This window comes from Oncorhynchus nerka, linkage group LG3 (genome assembly GCF_034236695.1).
Source record: "Oncorhynchus nerka isolate Pitt River linkage group LG3, Oner_Uvic_2.0, whole genome shotgun sequence".
NCBI classification, from domain to species: Eukaryota; Metazoa; Chordata; class Actinopteri; order Salmoniformes; family Salmonidae; genus Oncorhynchus; species Oncorhynchus nerka.
This window is the reverse complement of record NC_088398.1, coordinates 71,904,917-71,924,469: the sequence shown is the minus strand read 5'-3', so window position 1 is coordinate 71,924,469 and position 19,553 is coordinate 71,904,917. Positions and strand designations below refer to the sequence as shown.

General features: G+C 46.7%; 1 protein-coding gene across 2 annotated transcripts in view; it reads right to left on the bottom strand.

The window, feature by feature from the left end:
• Positions 1-19,553, bottom strand: part of LOC115113127 (alpha-1,3-mannosyl-glycoprotein 4-beta-N-acetylglucosaminyltransferase A-like) — an 85,318-nt gene that overhangs the window by 4,572 nt on the left and 61,193 nt on the right. For both annotated transcript variants that reach the window (XM_029640417.2, XM_029640408.2), the window contains 6 exons: positions 11,243-11,318; positions 8,841-8,955; positions 6,843-6,973; positions 6,665-6,772; positions 6,381-6,455; positions 5,991-6,109 (listed from right to left, as the gene is read on the bottom strand). In XM_029640417.2, coding sequence (XP_029496277.1) covers positions 5,991-6,109; positions 6,381-6,455; positions 6,665-6,772; positions 6,843-6,973; positions 8,841-8,955; positions 11,243-11,318 — 624 coding nt within the window. The remainder of the gene's footprint in view (positions 1-5,990; positions 6,110-6,380; positions 6,456-6,664; positions 6,773-6,842; positions 6,974-8,840; positions 8,956-11,242; positions 11,319-19,553) is intronic.

Sequence of the window (19,553 nt, the reverse complement as noted above, 5' to 3'; positions counted from 1 at the left end):
CAAATTCACATCACATGTCACACTCATAAATATGTAAACTCACACCTTGTTTACACGTAACACTGTCCTGTCACACACTTTGCTGTGCTTTCTGTAACGACACATCTGACATGTTTAAACCAAGCCTGTGGTAGTGATGGTGCGCACACACACACAAGACCCTTCACACAGCTGATAATGAAATGTCATCAGTACAATGGTACCCTGGCAGGCTAATTTGTGCAAATCGAATCAAATCAAGCCCAGACACAAACACGAGACGTCACTGGCTGCAACAGACCGAAACAAAACACATGAAACAGAAACAGAAATGGGACGAACTAAAAGCACGTATATCCTACCAACGAGACATTCAAATCTAATATCTTACGGTTCACTGTGTCGTTGCTAAACGACGACATTTATAACATACAGCTGGCAGATTATACACTCCATCGGCAGGATAGAACTAGAGGTCGACCGATTATGATTTTTCAACGCCGATACCGATAGCGATTATTGGAGGACCAAAAAAAGCCGATACCGATTAATCGGCCAATTGTTTATTTTTTATTTGTAATAATGACAATTACAAAAATACTGAATGAACACTTATTTTAACTTAATATAATACATCAATAAAATCAATTTAGTCTCAAGTAAATAATGAAACATGTTCAATTTGGTTTAAATAATGCAAAAACAAAGTTTTGGAGAAGAAAGTAAAAGTGCAATATGTGCCATGTAAAAAAGCTAACGTTTAAGTTCCTTGCTCAGAACATGAGACCATATGAAAGCTGGTGGTTCCTTTTAACATGAGTCTTCAATATTCCCAGGTAAGAAGTTTAAGGTTGTAGTTATTCTATGAAATATAGGACTATTTCTCTCTATACCATTTGTATTTCATATACCTTTGACTATTGGATGTTCTTATAGGCACTATAGTATTGCCAGTGTAACAGTATAGCTTCCGTCCCTCTCCTCGCTCCTACCTGGGCTCGAACCAGGAACACATCGACAACAGCCACCCCCGAAGCAGCGTTACCCATGCAGAGCAAGGAGAACAAACACTCCAAGTCTCAGAGTGAGTGACGTTTGAGACGCTATTAGCGCACACCCCGCTAACTAGCTCGCTATTTCACATCGGTTACACGAGCCTAATCTCGGGAGTTGATAGGCTTGAAGTCATAAACAGCGCAATGCTTGAAGCATTGCGAAGAGCTGCTGGCAAACATACGAATGTGCTGTTTGAATGAATGCTTACGAGCCTGCTGGTGCCAACACCGCTCAGTCAGACTGCTCTATCAAATCATAGACTTAATTATAACATAATAACACACAGAAATACGAGCCTTTTGTCATTAATATGGTCGAATCCGGAAACTATCATTTCGAAAACAAAACGTTTATTCTTTCAGTGAAATAGTAGAAATACGGAACCGTTCCGTATTTTATCTAACGGATGGCATCCCTAAGTCTAAATATTGCTGTTACATTGTACAACCTTCAATGTTATGTTATAATTATGTACAATTCTGGCAAATTAATCACGGCCTTTATTAGAACGAGCCAGGCGGCCCAAACTGCTGCATATACCCTGACTGCTTGCATGGAAGGGCAAGAGAAGTGACACAATTGCCCTAGTTATAAGAAATTCATGTTAGCAGGCAATATTAACTAAATATGCAGGTTTAAAAATATATACTTGTGCATTGATTTTAAAGAAAGGCATTGATGTTTATGGTTAGGTACATTGGTGCAACGACAGTGCTTTTTTCGCAAATGCGCTTGTTAAATTATCACCCATTTATCGAAGTAGGCTGTGATTCAATGAGCCGCATCGATTATATGCAACGCAGGAGACGCTAGATAAACTAGTAATATCATCAACCATGTGTAGTTAACTAGTGATTATGTTAAGATTGATTGTTTTTTATAAGATAAGTTTAATGCTAGCTAGCAACTTACCTTGGCAGGTAGTCAGAATGCCACGCAGGCTCCTCGTGGAGTGCAATGCAAGGCAGGTGGTTAGAGTGTTGGATTAGTAACCGGAAGGTTACAAAAAAAGAACCCCCGAGCTGACAAGGTAAAAATCTGTCGTTCTGCCCCTGAACAAGGCAGTTAACCCATCGTTCCTAGGCCGTCATTGAAAATAAGAATGTGTTCTTAACTGACATGCCAAGTTAAATAAAGGTGTAAAAAAAATACAAAAAATAATAATAAATAAAGAAAATCAGCAAATCGGTGTCCAAAAATACAGATTACCAATTGTTATGAAAACTTGAAATCGGACCTAATTAATCGTCCATTCCGATTAATCGGTCGACCTCTAGATAGAATAGCAGCCTCTGGTAAGACAAGGGGTGACGGTCTATGTATATTTGTAAACAACAGCTGGTGATTGATATCTAAGGAAGACTCAAGGTTTTGCTCGCCTGAGGTAGAGTATCTCATGATAAGCTGTAGATCTACCTAGAGAGTTTTCATCTGTATTTTTTTGTAGCTGTCTAAGACCGCACTCAATGAAGTGTATTCCGCCATAAGCAAACAGGAAAACGTTCATCCAGAGGCGGCGCTCATAGTGTCCGGGGACTTTAATCCAGGGAAATTTAAATCAGTTTTACCTCATTTTTATCAGCATGTTAAATGTGCAACCAAAAGGAAAAAACTTGACCACCTTTACTCCACACACAGAGACATATACATATACTCGCCCTCCATTTGGCAAATCTGACCATAATTCTACCCACTTGATTTCTGCTTACAAGCAAAAAATAAAAAAAGGATGCACCAGTGACTTGGTCAATGAAAAAGTGGTCAGATGAAGCAGATGCTAAACTACAGGACTGTTTTGTTAGCATAGACTGGAATATGTTCTGGGATTCTTCCGATGGCATTGAGGAATACTCCACATCAGTCACTGGCTTCAAAAATAAGTGCATCGATGACGTCTTCCCCACAGTGACTGTACGTACATACCCCAATCAGAAGCCATTGATTACAGGCAACATCTGCACTGAGCTAAAAGGGTAGAGCTGCCGCTTTAAAGAAGCGGGACTCTAACCCGGAAACTTATTAGAAATCCCGCTATGCCCTCTGACAAACCACCAAACAGGCAATGATCGAATCAGCCTACACCGGCTCCGACGCTCATCAGAAGTGGCAGGATTTGTAAACTATTACAGACTACAAAGGGAAGCACATCCGAGAACTGCCCAGTGACATGAGCCTACCAGACAAGCTAAATAAAGTCTATGCTCGCTTCGAGGCAAGTAACACTGAAACATGCACGAGAGCATCAGCTGTTCCGGACGGCTGTGTGATCACGCTCTCCGCAGCCGATGTGAGTAAGACCTTTAAACAGTTCAACATTCACAAGGCAGCAGGGCCAGACAGATTACCAGGACGTGTACTCCAAGCATGCACTGACCAACTGGCAAGTGTCTTCACTGATATTTTCAACCTCTCCCTGTCCGAGTCTGTAATACCAACTTGTTTCACGCAGACCACCATATTCCTAAATGACTACCGACCCATAGCACTCAAGTTTGTAGCCATGAAGTGCTTTGAAAGGCTAGTGATGGCTCAAAACACCATTATCCAAGAAACCCTAGACCCACTCCAATTTGCATACCGCCCCAACAGATCCACAGATGATGCAATCTCTATTGCACTCCACACTGTCCTTTCCCACCTGGACAAAAGGAACACCTATGTGAGAATGCTATTCATTGACTACAGCTCAGCGTTCAACACCATAGTGCCCTCAAAGCTCATCACTAAGCTAAGGACCCTGGGACTCTGGGACTAAACACCTCCCTATGCAACTGGATCCTGGACTTCCTGACAGGTCGCCCCCGGGTGGTAAGGGTAGGTAACAACACATCCGCCACGCTGATCCTCAACACGGAGGCCCCTCAAGGGTGCGTGCTCAGTCCCCTCCTGTACTCCCTGTTCACTCATGACTGTACGGCCAGGCATGACTCCAACACCATCATTAAGTTTGCAGATGGTAGGCCTGATCACCGACAATGACAAGACAGCCTATAGGGAGGTCATCAGAGACCTGACTGTGTGGTGCAAGGACAACAACTTCCCCCTCAACGTGATCAAGACAAAGGACATTATTGTGGATTACAGGAAAAGGAGGACCGAGCATGCCCACATTCTCATCGACGGGGCTGTAGTGGAGAGTGAGAGCTTCAAGTTCCTTGGTGTCCACATCACCAACAAACTAACATGGTCCAAACACATCAAGACAGTCGTGAAGAGGGCAAGACAAAGCCTATTCCCCCTCAGGAGACTGAAAAGATTTGGCATGGGTCCTCAGAACCTCAAAAGGTTCTGCAGCTGCACCATTAAGAGCATCCTGACGGGTTGCATCACTGCCTGGTATGGAGCTACAGAGGGTAGTGTGTACGGCCCAGTACATCACCGGGGCCAAACTTCCTGCCATCCAGGACCTCTATACCAGGCATCTGACCGCATGGCACTACAGAGGGTAGTGTGTACGGCCCAGTACATCACCGGGGCCAAACTTCCTGCCATCCAGGACCTCTATACCAGGCAGTGTCAGGGGAAGGCCCTAAAAAATAGTTTAAGACTCCAACCACCCTAGTCATAGACTGTTTTCTCTGCTACCGCACGGCAAGCAGTACCGGAGCACCAAGTCTAGGTCCAAGAGGCTTTTAAACAGCTTCTACCCCCAAGCCATAAGACTCCTGAACATCTAATAAAATGGCTACCCAGACTATTTGTATTGCCCCTCCACCCTCTTCCATGATACTGCTAGTCTCTGTTATTATCTATGCATAGTCACTTTAATAACTCTACCAACATGTAGGGCTCCTGAGTGTCGCAGTGGTCTAAGGCATTGTATCTTAGCGCTTGAGGTGTCACTGCAGACATCCTGGTTCAAATCCAGGCTGTATCACAACCGGCCGTGATTGGGAGTCCCATTGGGCAGCGCACCATTGGCCCGGGTTTGGCCGTCATTGTAAATAAGAATTTGTTCTTAACTGACTTGCCTAGTTAAATAAAGCTTTTTAAAATTATTATTATTATTTTTACATATTACCTCGACTAACCGGTGCCCCCGCACATTGACTCTGTACCGGTACACGCTATATATAGTCTCACTATTGTTATTTTACTGCTGCTCTTTAATTATTGAATTATTAGTTATTTTGTTATTTCTTAAAACTGCATTGTTGGTTTAGGGATTGTAAGCAAGCATTTCCACTGTTGTATTCGGCGCAATAGACAAATCAAATTTTAATTTGATTGATTTGATACACATGAAACACTACACATGAAACACTACACATGAAACAGAATGATGAGTTGGCCTCTTTTTCCTCTCAGTCAATACCCTTGAAGCTCCCTGACTTCTCTAACACCTCTATCGCCTCTTTCTACTCATCCACATCACCTCATCTCTGTCTCCTTCCTCCACCACCTCTCTTTCTACGCATCCATTCCATCCACATCACCTCATCTCTGTCTCCTTCCTCCACCACCTCTCTTTCTACTCATCCATTCCATCCACATCACCTCATCTCTGTCTCCTTCCTCCACCACCTCTCTTTCTACTCATCCATTCCATCCACATCACCTCATCTCTGTCTCCTTCCTCCACTATCTCTCTTTCTACTCATCCACATCACCTCATCTCTGTCTCCTTCCTCCACCACCTCTCTTTCTACTCATCCACATCACCTCATCTATGTCTCCTTCCTCCACCGCCTCTCTTTCTACTCATCCACATCACCTCATCTCTGTCTCCTTCCTCCACCACCTCTCTTTCTTTCTCCTTCCAACCCTTTCCGCTCTTTCTTTCTGTGAATCACCCAGGGTGTCCTGGGAGTTCTTATTTTAGAACACCCTCATTAGCAGACACTGAGCCCCAGAGAGAGGCACGCTTAAGCTTGTGGAAGAGGAAGATTGTATGTATGGCACGACATCCCTTTTCCCTCAGAAATGCACACACACAGCTCCATCTCCCTCCTCACCTCTCTATGTTGATGGGCTTGTCAAACTTGAAGAGGACGTAGTCTCCAGCAGTAGGATTGATGGCCCAGAAGAAGTCTTCTCCCAGGTAGGTCTTCTCCAAAGTGTGGCCCTGGTACACCTGCACAGCACAGTGCAGCACTGTCAGCTGAATGCATTCAAAACATCTCAGTATACTTCACAAATAAGTACACATATCAAACGTTTTTAATGAATTCAAAACATCTCAGTATACTTCACAAATAACTATATCAAACCATTATATCGTACTACCTTACATTTTGAAATAAAAAGCCAATGGTGAAACAGGCTTTAAAACAATATATATTTTTCAACTCATAAGAAGGTCAAGCCAGAAAGGTATCTGTGAGGGTGATTTAAAGGTGATGTACCTTGAGAGATGTGGACACCTCAGCAGGCGGGTTCACATGGATCTTATGGAGCAGGGGCTTCAGGAAGTCCTTATCCTAAACAGCAAGTGGAAGTGAGACAGCAGCATAGATGACCGGAAGTGGTCATACCAGGGGGAAGTGAGCATGGCCTAGTATGGTGGGTTGAGGAGATATGTGGGTAGATGGAGGTGGTGATTGGACATATGGTAAAAGGCTGATGCAGAGAGAGTGATCTAGGGTGAGAGGGAGGGTGCTAGAGAGAGGATGAGAGGTTTGGGACCCACAGTGAGTTTCTGGATCTTTCCGGCCAGAGAGGAGTGCAGCCCCACATGTTGAAAAAGAGAGGGCCTGAACCGCACACGCAGACTCGACTTCTGCCTCTCACAATGCTTCTGCAGGGAGAAAGGGTAGATCGTGAAAAAAGTTGAAGATACCCCCTCCCCACACACAGTTTTTACGTACCGCGTCTTTCTCTGGGTTACACACTTTGACCCAGAGGATGTGGTCCAGTAGCCAATCAATGGGCTTCTCCTTATAGAACATGAGGATAAACTCTACTATGAGGTTGAGATCTGGAGCCTGGAACATCTTACCTGAGAGAGGGAGGGAGAGGAGAGGTCGATGGGGAGAGAGAGGGGGAGGAGAAAGAGGAGGGAGTGAAACATGGAGAGCGGGAGGTTGGGGGATCGATAGCGAGATGGAGAGTGGAAGACAGAGCATAGAAGGAGTATGTTAAGTGTGATGGCCACTCAAACCTTTGTTTTTTTACACTCTAAAAGCCTCCTGATGTTTGCTGATGTTCCATAATTTTAGCTGACAGTCAGTGTTCGTTAATAACCTGCTGGAGTCTAAGGGCCTGGGTCTGGGTTTCTACTAAGCTAACATATGGAATTGTTTTAATATGGTCATACCAAGCTATGTGATTATTTGATGAAGCATTGAATTTGGCCTTACTGCTATTAGCCCATAGAAACACATTGAATAACATATTCATCCATGGAGAAAAAAAACGATAGTCAAAAAAAATTGGGGGGAGGAAGTATGTTTTGAAGTGTCAGCCCATATCTGAGATATATACTAAAACTCAGGAAATACTTTTTATGAGTTTTTGTGGTGCCATTTCCTGGTTGCAAATATTCTAATAGTTCACCTAATTTCAATTTATGTGACAAAACAAGCAGTCCTGTAGATAATCATTGTACTGTCGAAACCGCTGTGAAATATCTTTTTAGCTGGTTTACAAAGACAAATATGGAAGAGGGAGATATCTAGTCAGTTGTACAACTGAATGTATTCAACTGAAATGTGTCTTCTGCATTTAACCCAACCCCTCTGAATCAGAGAGGTGAGGGGGCTGCCATAATCGACATCCAAGTATTCGGCGCCTGGGGAACTGCCTTGCTCAGGGGCAGAACGACAGATTTTTACCTTGTCAGCTCAGGGATTTGATCCAGCAACCTTTCGGTTACTGGCACAACGCTCTAACCACTGGGCTACCTGCCGCCCCTACACTCTAACCCCTGGGCTACCTGCCGCCCCGACACTCTAACCCCTGGGCTACCTGCCGCCCCGACACTCTAACCCCTGGGCTACCTGCCGCCCCAACACTCTAACCCCTGGGCTACCTGCCGGCCCTACACTCTAACCCCTGGGCTACCTGCCGCCCCTACACTCTAAGCCCTGGGCTACCTGCCACCCCTACACTCTAACCCCTGGGCTACCTGCCGCCCCTACACTCTAACCCCTGGGCTACCTGCCGCCCCTACACTCTAACCCCTGGGCTACCTGCCGCCCCTACACTCTAACCCCTGGGCTACCTGCCGCCCCTACACTCTAACACCTGGGCTGCCTGCCGAGCTTCTTAGACTTGCTTTCAATGAGAATATAGATCTATATAAGTCACACTTCTATGTGAATTTTGTCAGGATGCCCAAAAAGTTCGATATTGCAGCTTTAACCCCTTTTTTACATTGGTACTGAAGTACTGCCATTATATTTACTGCACTGAAGTACTGCCATTAATATTTACTGCACTGAAGTACTGCCATTAATATTTACTGCACTGAAGTACTGCCATTAATATTTACTGCACTGAAGTACTGCCATTAATATTTACTGCACTGAAGTACTTCCACTGATATTTTAACTGGTTCCGGGTTCGTTTCACACAAGCTTTGTGAGGCTTGTGGGTGTCGTAGGGCAAAACAACGTGTTTGTGATTGTCTCTGCTTTCGATGGTGATGTCATTCGTTTATAGCCCCAACCGTTCGGACAGTACAGACATTTCGTTAGAAGGCCGATTTTCAGGATGGGTCCTGGTCTGACAAACACTGTAGCTCTGCCACCTTCCACCACATGCGGAAGGCCGACATCGGTGCATGGAGACGCAGCCCACGTAAAGAAAGGGTTGCTAAATGCTCAGACTGTGTGTGTGTGTGTGTGTGTGTTCATGTGCGTTACCGATGAAGCCGAGTTGGGAGAACTCAAGGATCATCCAGTCCTCAGAGGAGAGCTGTAGGGCAAAGTTCTTCATGGTGGCAAAGTAGTTTGGTTTGGCCACAATGTCATCCTCCAACTGAGGTGAAGGTGGTGTGTTGGGGGAGAAAGAGTGACTGGTGAGGTGAGAGGCTTGCAGGGGTTCAGCGATCACACATACAGCTGACAAACATAACAGCATACACCAAGTCCCTCTCACTGAGCTAAGCTGGTGCATAGCGGCTACAGAAACACTGGGTGTGTACAGTGCATTTGGAAAGTATTCACATTTTCTTACGTTAAAGCCCCAGAAAAATAAGAAATCCCCCCACAATACCCCATAATGACAAAGCAAAAACAGGTTTTTTGAAATGATTGAAAATAATATCAGTTACATAAGTCTTCAGACCCTTTACTCAGTACTTTGTTGAAGCACCTTTTGGCAGCGCTTACAGCCGAGTCTTCTTGGGTATGATGCTACAAGCTTGGCACACCTGTATTTGGGGAGTTTCTCCCGTTCTTCTCTGTAGATCCTCTCAAGCTGTCAGGTTGGATGGGGAGCGTTGCTGCACAGCTATTTTCAGGTCTCTCCAGAGATGTTCGATCAGGTTCAAGTCCAGGCTCTGGTTGGGCCACTCAGAGACTTGTCCCGAAGCCCCTCCTGCGTTGTCTTGGCTGTGTGCTTAGTGTCGTTGTCCTTCGACCCAGTCGGAGGTCCGCTCTGGACCAGGTTTTCATCAAGGGATCTCTATGTACTTGGCTCTGTCCATCTTTCCCTTGATCCTGACTCCCAGTCCATGCCGCTGAAAAACATCCCCGCAGCATGATGCTGCCACCACCATGCTTCACTGTAGGGATGGTGCCAGGTTTCCTCTAGACATGATGCTTGGCATTCAGGCCAAAAAGTTCAATCTTGGTTTCATCAGACAAGAGAATCCTGTTTCTCATGGTCTGAGTCCTTTAGGTGCCTTTTGGCAAACTCCAATCGGGCTGTCATGTGACTTTTACTGAGGAGTGGCTTCCATCTGGCCCCTCTACCCTTAAAAGGCCCGATTGGTCGAGTGCTGCAGAGATGGTTGTCCTTCTAGAAGGTTCTTCCATCTCCACAGAGGAACTCTGGAGCTCTGTCAGAATGACCATCGGGTTCTTGGTCACCTCCAAGACCAAGGCCCTTCTCCCCCGATTGCTCAGTTTGGCCGGGCGGCCAGCTCTAGGAAGAGCCTTGGTGGTTCCAAACTTCTTAAATTTAAGAATGATAGAGACCACTGTGTTCTTGGGGACCTTCAATGCTGCAGACATTTTTTGATACCCTTCCACAGATATGTGCCTCGACACAATCCTGTCTTTGAGCTCTACGGACAATTTCTTCGACCCCGTGGCTTGGTTTTTGCTGTGACATGCACTGTCAACTGCTATATAGACAGGTGCGGTGCCTTTCCAAATCATGTCCAATCAATTGAATTTACCACAGGTGGACTCCATCAAGTTGTTGAAACATCTCAAGGATGATCAATGGAAACAGGATGCACCTGAGCTCAATTTCGAGTCTCATGTTTTTAATTTCTTTGCTAAAAAAAATAATCTAAACACATAATGTGTGTAGATTGATGATGATACATTTTTTCAATCCATTTTAGAATAAGGCTGTAACGAAACAAAATGTGGGAAAAGTCAAGGGGTCTAAATACTTTCTGAATGCACTGTACATAAGATCTATGGTTGTGTACATTCTATAGGCACTATGATGTCTGTGGCCTACAACAGTAAAGTCAACTACAGTGTTAATGACAGCACTCAGTACCTCTGTCATCCCCTGGAGACAATGTCAACACAGAATGGAACATTAAAACATCAACCAGAACACAAACAAACAAATGACAGATGGGGTTAACAGAAGAAGAAATGAGATTTAATGTGGTAGCTCATTATATCCATGTATGCTTGTGATCTATGGGAATGAGGGAGGGATCAGCAGGTGGTATGATATAACAGACAGAACAACCTGTACAGTATCACAGTACCTCTGATCTTCACAAGGAGGGGGAAATACTGCCCAACTCTGACAAAAGAGCATGCAACTCCATCTCTCTCCGTCCTGCTCTTCTGACCCACACACAATTGCAAATGGCCTTGTTTGATGTAAAGAACATGCCAAATTGGGAACGCATTGTTCCAAACTGCAGACTCATCACTGTTTCCGTGGTAACGAATAATCTAATGCTGAAGTAAGTGTGTGTGTGTGTGTGTTGGTACTAGGTGTACTACAACTCTGCCCCAGACACATACTGCTCCTGCCGGTCACATTCTAACATGTTGCCATGGGAACGCTGTTTTAATAGGGCTAGGGACGGAATGTGTGTGCATGTGTGTTCCAAGGACGTACATACCTGGACATAGTAGACTCCTTTGCTCACAGCATACATCATGAGGAAGGAATAGTCCAGATTCTGCTTGGTCCTCCATCTACAACACACACACGATTAGGAATCATTTCCTCCTACCCTGTTGCTAAATGACTGATGTATGGTGGCTAGAGGGAGCAGGTGTACACATCACTGCCTGACAGCAGGTGTTGAGGCTGGCACACACACACACAGCAGGTGGGCAGTAGGTACAGTCAATTCTTGCTATAAGTGGCTCTAATGAGCTCTGTTTACCATGCACTCAGAGGTGGGCACACACACACACACACACACACACACACACACACACACACACACACACACACACACACACACACACACACACAGTTGTGTTAATCTTTCCATCTTTCCAGCAGCAGGGAGTCCAGCGAGCTTCTCATTAATATTCAATGAGCCCCCTGAAAAATAATAGTGCTTACAAAGGGCAACACACAACAGGCACACATCAGACTGAGTTCTAACACTGAAAGAGAGAAGGAAAGAAAGAGAGAAAGAGAGAAAGAAAGAGAGAAAGAAAGAATGAACATCAACACATTTCTGATGTGAGGGCAGTGGGAAGAATAAAGGCTTGTGAAGAATAGTAGGAAGAATAAAGGCTTGTCTAACCCAGAGCGACTTCCAGTTAGTGCATCCAGTTAGGTGGGAGAACCACATATCTCAGTCATAGTATGTACATGTCATAAATATGTAGTGCGCGGAGGAGCGGGGTGACTAGGGTAATCTAGGGCAATATGTAGTGCGCGGAGGAGCGGGGTGACTTGGGAAATCTAGGGAAATATGTAGTGCGCGGAGGAGCGGGGTGACTTGGGAAATCTAGGGAAATATGTAGTGCGCGGAGGAGCGGGGTGACTTGGGTAATCTAGGGCAATATGTAGTGCGCGGAGGAGCGGGGTGACTTGGGAAATCTAGGGAAATATGTAGTGCGCGGAGGAGCGGGGTGACTTGGGAAATCTAGGGAAATATGTAGTGCGCGGAGGAGCGGGGTGACTTGGGAAATCTAGGGAAATATGTAGTGCGCGGAGGAGCGGGGTGACTTGGGAAATCTAGGGAAATATGTAGTGCGCGGAGGAGCGGGGTGACTTGGGTAATCTAGGGCAATATGTAGTGCGCGGAGGAGCGGGGTGACTTGGGAAATCTAGGGAAATATGTAGTGCGCGGAGGAGCGGGGTGACTTGGGAAATCTAGGGAAATATGTAGTGCGCGGAGGAGCGGGGTGACTTGGGAAATCTAGGGAAATATGTAGTGCGCGGAGGAGCGGGGTGACTTGGGAAATCTAGGGAAATATGTAGTGCGCGGAGGAGCGGGGTGACTTGGGAAATCTAGGGAAATGTGTAGTGCGCGGAGGAGCGGGGTGACTTGGGAAATCTAGGGAAATGTGTAGTGCGCGGAGGAGCGGGGTGACTTGGGAAATCTAGGGAAATGTGTAGTGCGCGGAGGAGCGGGGTGACTTGGGAAATCTAGGGAAATATGTAGTGCGCGGAGGAGCCGGTGACTTGGGAAATCTAGGGAAATATGTAGTGCGCGGAGGAGCGGGGTGACTTGGGAAATCTAGGGAAATATGTAGTGCGCGGAGGAGCGGGGTGACTTGGGAAATCTAGGGAAATATGTAGTGCGCGGAGGAGCGGGTGACTTGGGAAATCTAGGGAAATGTGTAGTGCGCGGAGGAGCGGGGTGACTTGGGAAATCTAGGGAAATATGTAGTGCGCGGAGGAGCGGGGTGACTTGGGAAATCTAGGGAAATATGTAGTGCGCGGAGGAGCGGGTGACTTGGGAAATCTAGGGAAATATGTAGTTGAGTGTCATCCAGATAGCAATGACAGGAGAGACCATGTGAGGATATAATGGAGTCAAGTGACTTGGTGTAAAGAGAGAAGAGGAGAGGGCCTAGAACCAAGCCCTGGGGGTCACCAGTACTGAGAGTACGTTGAAAAGTAGTCTGATGAAGAGAGAGCAGCTGGAATAGCAGTATTCTCTGGGTTGATCCATGTCTCTGTCAGGGCCAAAAAGTCTAGGGACTGAAGGGCAGCATAGGCTGAGATGAACTCAGCGTTCTTGACCGCAGATCAGCAGTTCCAGGTATTCCACATGGGTTGTGCACGTAGGGTACATTAAATTAGAAGGGTTGCAGCTAAGGGGTGGGGAGTGTCTGTCTGTAAATCCTACAGTGAGAGGAGCGAACAGGTACAGAAAACACACACACATAGTTGACTAAAGAACTACAAAAAAGCTAAATGAGATCATCCGAAAACTAGGTAAGATACTTAATTGAGAGAGTGGTGTGGACCCTTAAAAAGTAGATGGCCTGAGACAGTACTAAACAACAACACGAAAATTATACTTATCACTCCTGGAGATATCAGGAGTCCTCTATAGGACGAAGCAGGTAGCCTAGTGGTTAGAGTGTTGGGGCAGTAACCGAAAGGTTGCAAGATCCTAACTGATTCTGCTAATGCAGAACGCCACAGGATGTTTTTGTGCTGGTCAAGGGCAGACAGGTCTGGAGTGAACCAAGGACTAAATCTATTCCTAGTTCTCATTTTTTTGAATGGGACATGCTTATTTAAGATGGTGAGGAAGGCACTTTTAAAGAATAGCCAGGCATCATCTACTGACGGGATAAGGTCAATGTCATTCCAGGATACCCCGGCCAGGTCAATTAGAAAGGCCTGCTTGCAGAAGTGTTTTAGGGAGTGTTTGACAGTGATGAGGGGTGGTCGTTTGGTCGAGAACCCATTACGGATGCAGGCAATGAGGCAGTGATCGCTGAGATCTTGATTGAAAACAGCAGAGGTATATTTGGAGGGCGAGTTAGTTAGGATGACATCTATGAGGGTGCCCGTGTTTACGGATTTGGAGTTGTACCTGGTAGGTTCATTGATAATTTGTGTGAGATTGAGGGCATCAAGCTTGGATTGTAGGATTGCCAGGGTGTTAAGCATGTCCCAGTTTAGGTCATCTAGTAGCACGAGCTCAAAAGATAGATGGGGGCAATCAATTCACATATGGTATCGAGGGCACAGCTGGGGGCAGAGGGAGGTCTATAGCAAGCGGCAGCAGTGAGAGACTTGTTTCTGGAAAGGTGCATTTTTAGAAGTAGAAGATCGAATTGTTTGGGTACAGACTTGGATAGTAAGACAGAACTCTGCAGGCTATCTTTGCAGTAGATTGCAACACCGCGCCCTTTGGCAGTTCTATCTTGGCGGAAAATGTTATAGTTAGCGATGGAGATTTCAAGGTTTTTGGTGGTTTCCTAAGCCAGGATTCAGACAGGGTCTACAGTCAATCACGGACTACAAGAAGAAACCCAGCCCAGTCACGGACCAGGATGTCTTGCTCCCAGGCAGACTAAATAACTTTTTTGCCCGCTTTGAGGACAATACAGTGCCACTGACACGGCCTGCAACGAAAACATGCGGTCTCTCCTTCACTGCAGCCGAGGTGAGTAAGACATTTAAACGTGTTAACCCTCGCAAGGCTGCAGGCCCAGACGGCATCCCCAGCCGCGCCCTCAGAGCATGCGCAGACCAGCTGGCCGGTGTGTTTACGGACATATTCAATCAATCCCTATACCAGTCTGCTGTTCCCACATGCTTCAAGAGGGCCACCATTGTTCCTGTTCCCAAGAAAGCTAAGGTAACTGAGCTAAACGACTACCGCCCCGTAGCACTCACTTCCGTCATCATGAAGTGCTTTGAGAGACTAGTCAAGGACCATATCACCTCCACCCTACCTGACACCCTAGACCCACTCCAATTTGCTTACCGCCCAAATAGGTCCACAGACGATGCAATCTCAACCACACTGCACACTGCCCTAACCCACCTGGACAAGAGGAATACCTATGTGAGAATGCTGTTCATCGACTACAGCTCGGCATTCAACACCATAGTACCCTCCAAGCTCGTCATCAAGCTCGAGACCCTGGGTCTCGACCCCGCCCTGTGCAACTGGGTACTGGACTTCCTGACGGGCCGCCCCCAGGTGGTGAGGGTAGGCAACAACATCTCCTCCCCGCTGATCCTCAACACGGGGGCCCCACAAGGGTGCGTTCTGAGCCCTCTCCTGTACTCCCTGTTCACCCACGACTGCGTGGCCACGCACGCTCCAACTCAATCATCAAGTTTGCGGACGACACAACAGTGGTAGGCTTGATTACCAACAACGACGAGACAGCCTACAGGGAGGAGGTGAGGGCCCTCGGAGTGTGGTGTCAGGAAAATAACCTCACACTCAACGTCAACAAAACTAAGGAGATGATTGTGGACTTCAGGAAACAGCAGAGGGAACACCCCCTATCCACATCGATGGAACAGTAGTGGAGAGGGTAGCAAGTTTTAAGTTCCTCGGCATACACATCACAGACAAACTGAATTGGTCCACTCACACTGACAGCGTCGTGAAGAAGGCGCAGCAGCGCCTCTTCAACCTCAGGAGGCTGAAGAAATTCGGCTTGTCACCAAAAGCACTCACAAACTTCTACAGATGCACAATCGAGAGCATCCTGGCGGGCTGTATCACCGCCTGGTACGGCAACTGCTCCGCCCTCAACCGTAAGGCTCTCCAGAGGGTAGTGAGGTCTGCACAACGCATCACCGGGGGCAAACTACCTGCCCTCCAGGACACCTACACCACCCGATGTTACAGGAAGGCCATAAAGATCATCAAGGACATCAACCACCGAACCACTGCCTGTTCACCCCGCTATCATCCAGAAGGCGAGGTCAGTACAGGTGCATCAAAGCTGGGACTGAGAGACTGAAAAACAGCTTCTATCTCAAGGCTATCAGACTGTTAAACAGCCACCATTGAGTGGCTGCTGCCAACACACTGTCATTGACACTGACCCAACTCCAGCCACTTTAATAATGGGAATTGATGGGAAATGATGTAAATATATCACTAGCCACTTTAAACAATGCTACCTTATATAATGTTACTTACCCTACATTATTCATCTCATATGCATACGTATATACTGTACTCTACATCATCGACTGCATCCTTATGTAATACATGTATCACTAGCCACTTTAACTATGCCACTTTGTTTACTTTGTCTACATACTCATCTCATATGTATATACTGTACTCGATACCATCTACTGTTTGCTGCTCTGTACCATCACTCACTCATATATCCTTATGTACATATTCTTTATCCCCTTACACTGTGTATAAGACAGTAGTTTTAGAATTGTTAGTTAGATTACTTGTTGGTTATCACTGCATTGTCGGAACTAGAAGCACAAGCATTTCGCTACACTCGCATTAACATCTGCTAACCATGTGTATGTGACAAATCAAATTTGATTTGATTTGACACGGCTAAGACAACAAACTTAGGGAGGAGGCTTCTAATGTTAACATGCATGAAACCAAGGCTTTTACAGTTACAGAAGTCAACAAATGAGAGCACCTGGGTAGTGGGAGTGGAGCGAGGCACTGCAGGGCTTGGATTAACCTTTACATCACCAGAGGAACAGAGGAGAAGTAGGATAAAGGTACGGCTAAAGGCTATAAGAACTGTCCGTCTAGCACGTTCAGAACAGAGAGTAAAGGGAGCAGGTTTCTGGGCACGATAGCATAGATTCAAGGCATAATGTACAGACAAAGGTATGGTATGAAGAGAGTACATTGGACGTAAACCTAGGCATTGAGTAATGATGAGAGAGATATAGTCTCTAGAGACGTTTAAAACAGGTGATGTCATCGCATATGTAGGAGGTGGAACAACATGGTTGGTTAAGGCATATTGAGCAGGGCTAGAGGCTCTACAGTGAAATAAGACAGTAATCACTAACCAGGACAAGGCATTTTGATATTAGAGAGAGGCATGCGTAGCCAAGTGAAGATATGGGTCCACGGCGATTCAGACAGTTAGCAGGCCGATGCTAACACGCTAACAGGCCCTGAACAAGGTAGCTAACCCATTGTTCCTAGGCCGTCATTGAAAATAAGAATTTGTTCTTAACTGACTTGCCTTTTTAAATAAATAAAAAGCACACTGAGCACGCACACGCTGTCAGATGTGCGGTCTCGTTGGATGAACACTAATTTCTCACGGGACACAGAGTGATGGAGTGTGAGGGAGGAAGAGACAGAGGGAGAGAACGACAGAGAAAACAGAGGGAGAGAGAACAAATGGAAGCGATAAACCATTTCTAGAAGAGCGAGAGAGAGAGAAGGGATGATATGACAACATCGATCAGACAGAGGGAGGGGTGTGCAGAGGAAAGAGATAAAACAGAGTGAGGAGGGAGAGAGAAGAAGAGAAAGGTAAGAAAGAAAGATATCATTATAGAGCGAGAGTAGTGTTGTCATGATACCAGCACTTTGATACCGATACCCGGTTTAGTATCACAATACTCGATACCACGGCAAAAAAATAAGGCATATTAGCCAGTCACAGAATGGTACTTGATCCAGACAGTTAAACCTAGCTGCTGCTCTGTTCAATCATTGGCCATCTTTTGAGTTCAGTATCATTACCATTATGTTGTTAAGTCAAATTGATTGTATGATTTGTTTAATTCATTCATTAATGCATACATGGCTGTCTCTGATTTTTGTATTTATTTAAAACATTTCAAATGTAATCATTTATTTGAATGGTAAACCTCGTGATAAACTGGGTGGAGCCTAGGCCTAACCACAGTACCGCTGAATAGAAGTGTGTGCATGAATTGTGGTATTTGAACCATTTTCATGTTCTACTATCGAAAAAAAGTACAGAAGTTTAAGAGAAAGATGTTCCAACAGCAGTGAATGTAGGAGTGAGGGAAAATGGGAGAGAAACTGGGAGGGAGAGAGGGAAACTGGGAGGGAGAGAGGGAAACTGGGAGGGAGAGAGGAAAAATGGGAGGGAGGGAAAATGGGAGGGAGAGAGGGAAAATGGGAGGGAGTGAGGGAAAATGGGAGGGAGTGAGGGAAAATGGGAGGGAGAGAGGGAAAATGGGAGAGAGGCAAAATGGGGGGAGAGAGGGAAATGGGGAGGGTGGGAGGGAGGGAAAATGGGGAGGGTGGGAGGGAAAATGGGGAGGGTGGGAGGGAAAATGGGAGGGTGGGAGGAAAATGGGAGGGAGAGAGGGAAAATGGGAGGGAGAGAGGGAAAATGGGAGGGAGAGAGGGAAAATGGGAGGGAGAGAGGGAAAATGGGGAGGGTGGGAGGGAGGGAAAAGGGGAGGGTGGGAGGGAGGGAAAAGGGGAGGGTGGGAGAGAGGGAGGAATGCAATCGACCTTGAGCTCACTTTGAGAGATGCCTGTGGAATACTGAGTACCTGGCCCACTCCTCCATCCCGCTCATCCCTCTCTCCTCTCCTCTCCATCCTGTCACTAGCAATGCCCAACGGACGTGACACATCCACGAACAATAGCTAGAACAAAGTCATTTTCATTGGGGTGTGAGCAGGGGAGCTGGGCTGGAGAGGTGCCAAAGTGTCGGAGTTTGGGCGTTATTTGAAATTTTCCCAATGTTAGTCACCAATTGAAGATGAAAGGCGGAGAAACTTCCTCTGAAAGGGACAGAGGAGACGACAGGGCTCCAGACTGAACGGGACAGAGGAGACGACAGGGCTCCAGACTGAACGGGACAGAGGAGACGACAGGGCTCCAGACTGAACGGGACAGAGGGGACGACAGGGCTCCAGACTGAACGGGACAGAGGGGACGACAGGGCTCCAGACTGAACGGGACAGAGGAGACGACAGGGCTCCAGACTGAACGGGACAGAGGGGACGACAGGGCTCCAGACTGAACGGGACAGAGGAGACGACAGGGCTCCAGACTGAACGGGACAGAGGAGACGACAGGGCTCCAGACTGAACGGGACAGAGGGGACGACAGGGCTCCAGACTGAACGGGACAGAGGAGACGACAGGGCTCCAGACTGAACGGGACAGAGGAGACGACAGGGCTCCAGATTGAACGGGACAGAGGAGACGACAGGGCTCCAGACTGAACGGGACAGAGGAGACGACAGGGCTCCAGACTGAACGGGACAGAGGAGACGACAGGGCTCCAGACTGAACGGGACAGAGGAGACGACAGGGCTCCAGACTGAACGGGACAGAGGAGACGACAGGGCTCCAGACTGAACGGGACAGAGGAGACGACAGGGCTCCAGACTGAATGGGACAGAGGAGACGACAGGGCTCCAGACTGAACGGGACAGAGACGACAGGGCTCCAGACTGAACGGGACAGAGGGGACGACAGGGCTCCAGACTGAACGGGACAAAGGAGACGACAGGGCTCCAGACTGAACGGGACAGAGGAGA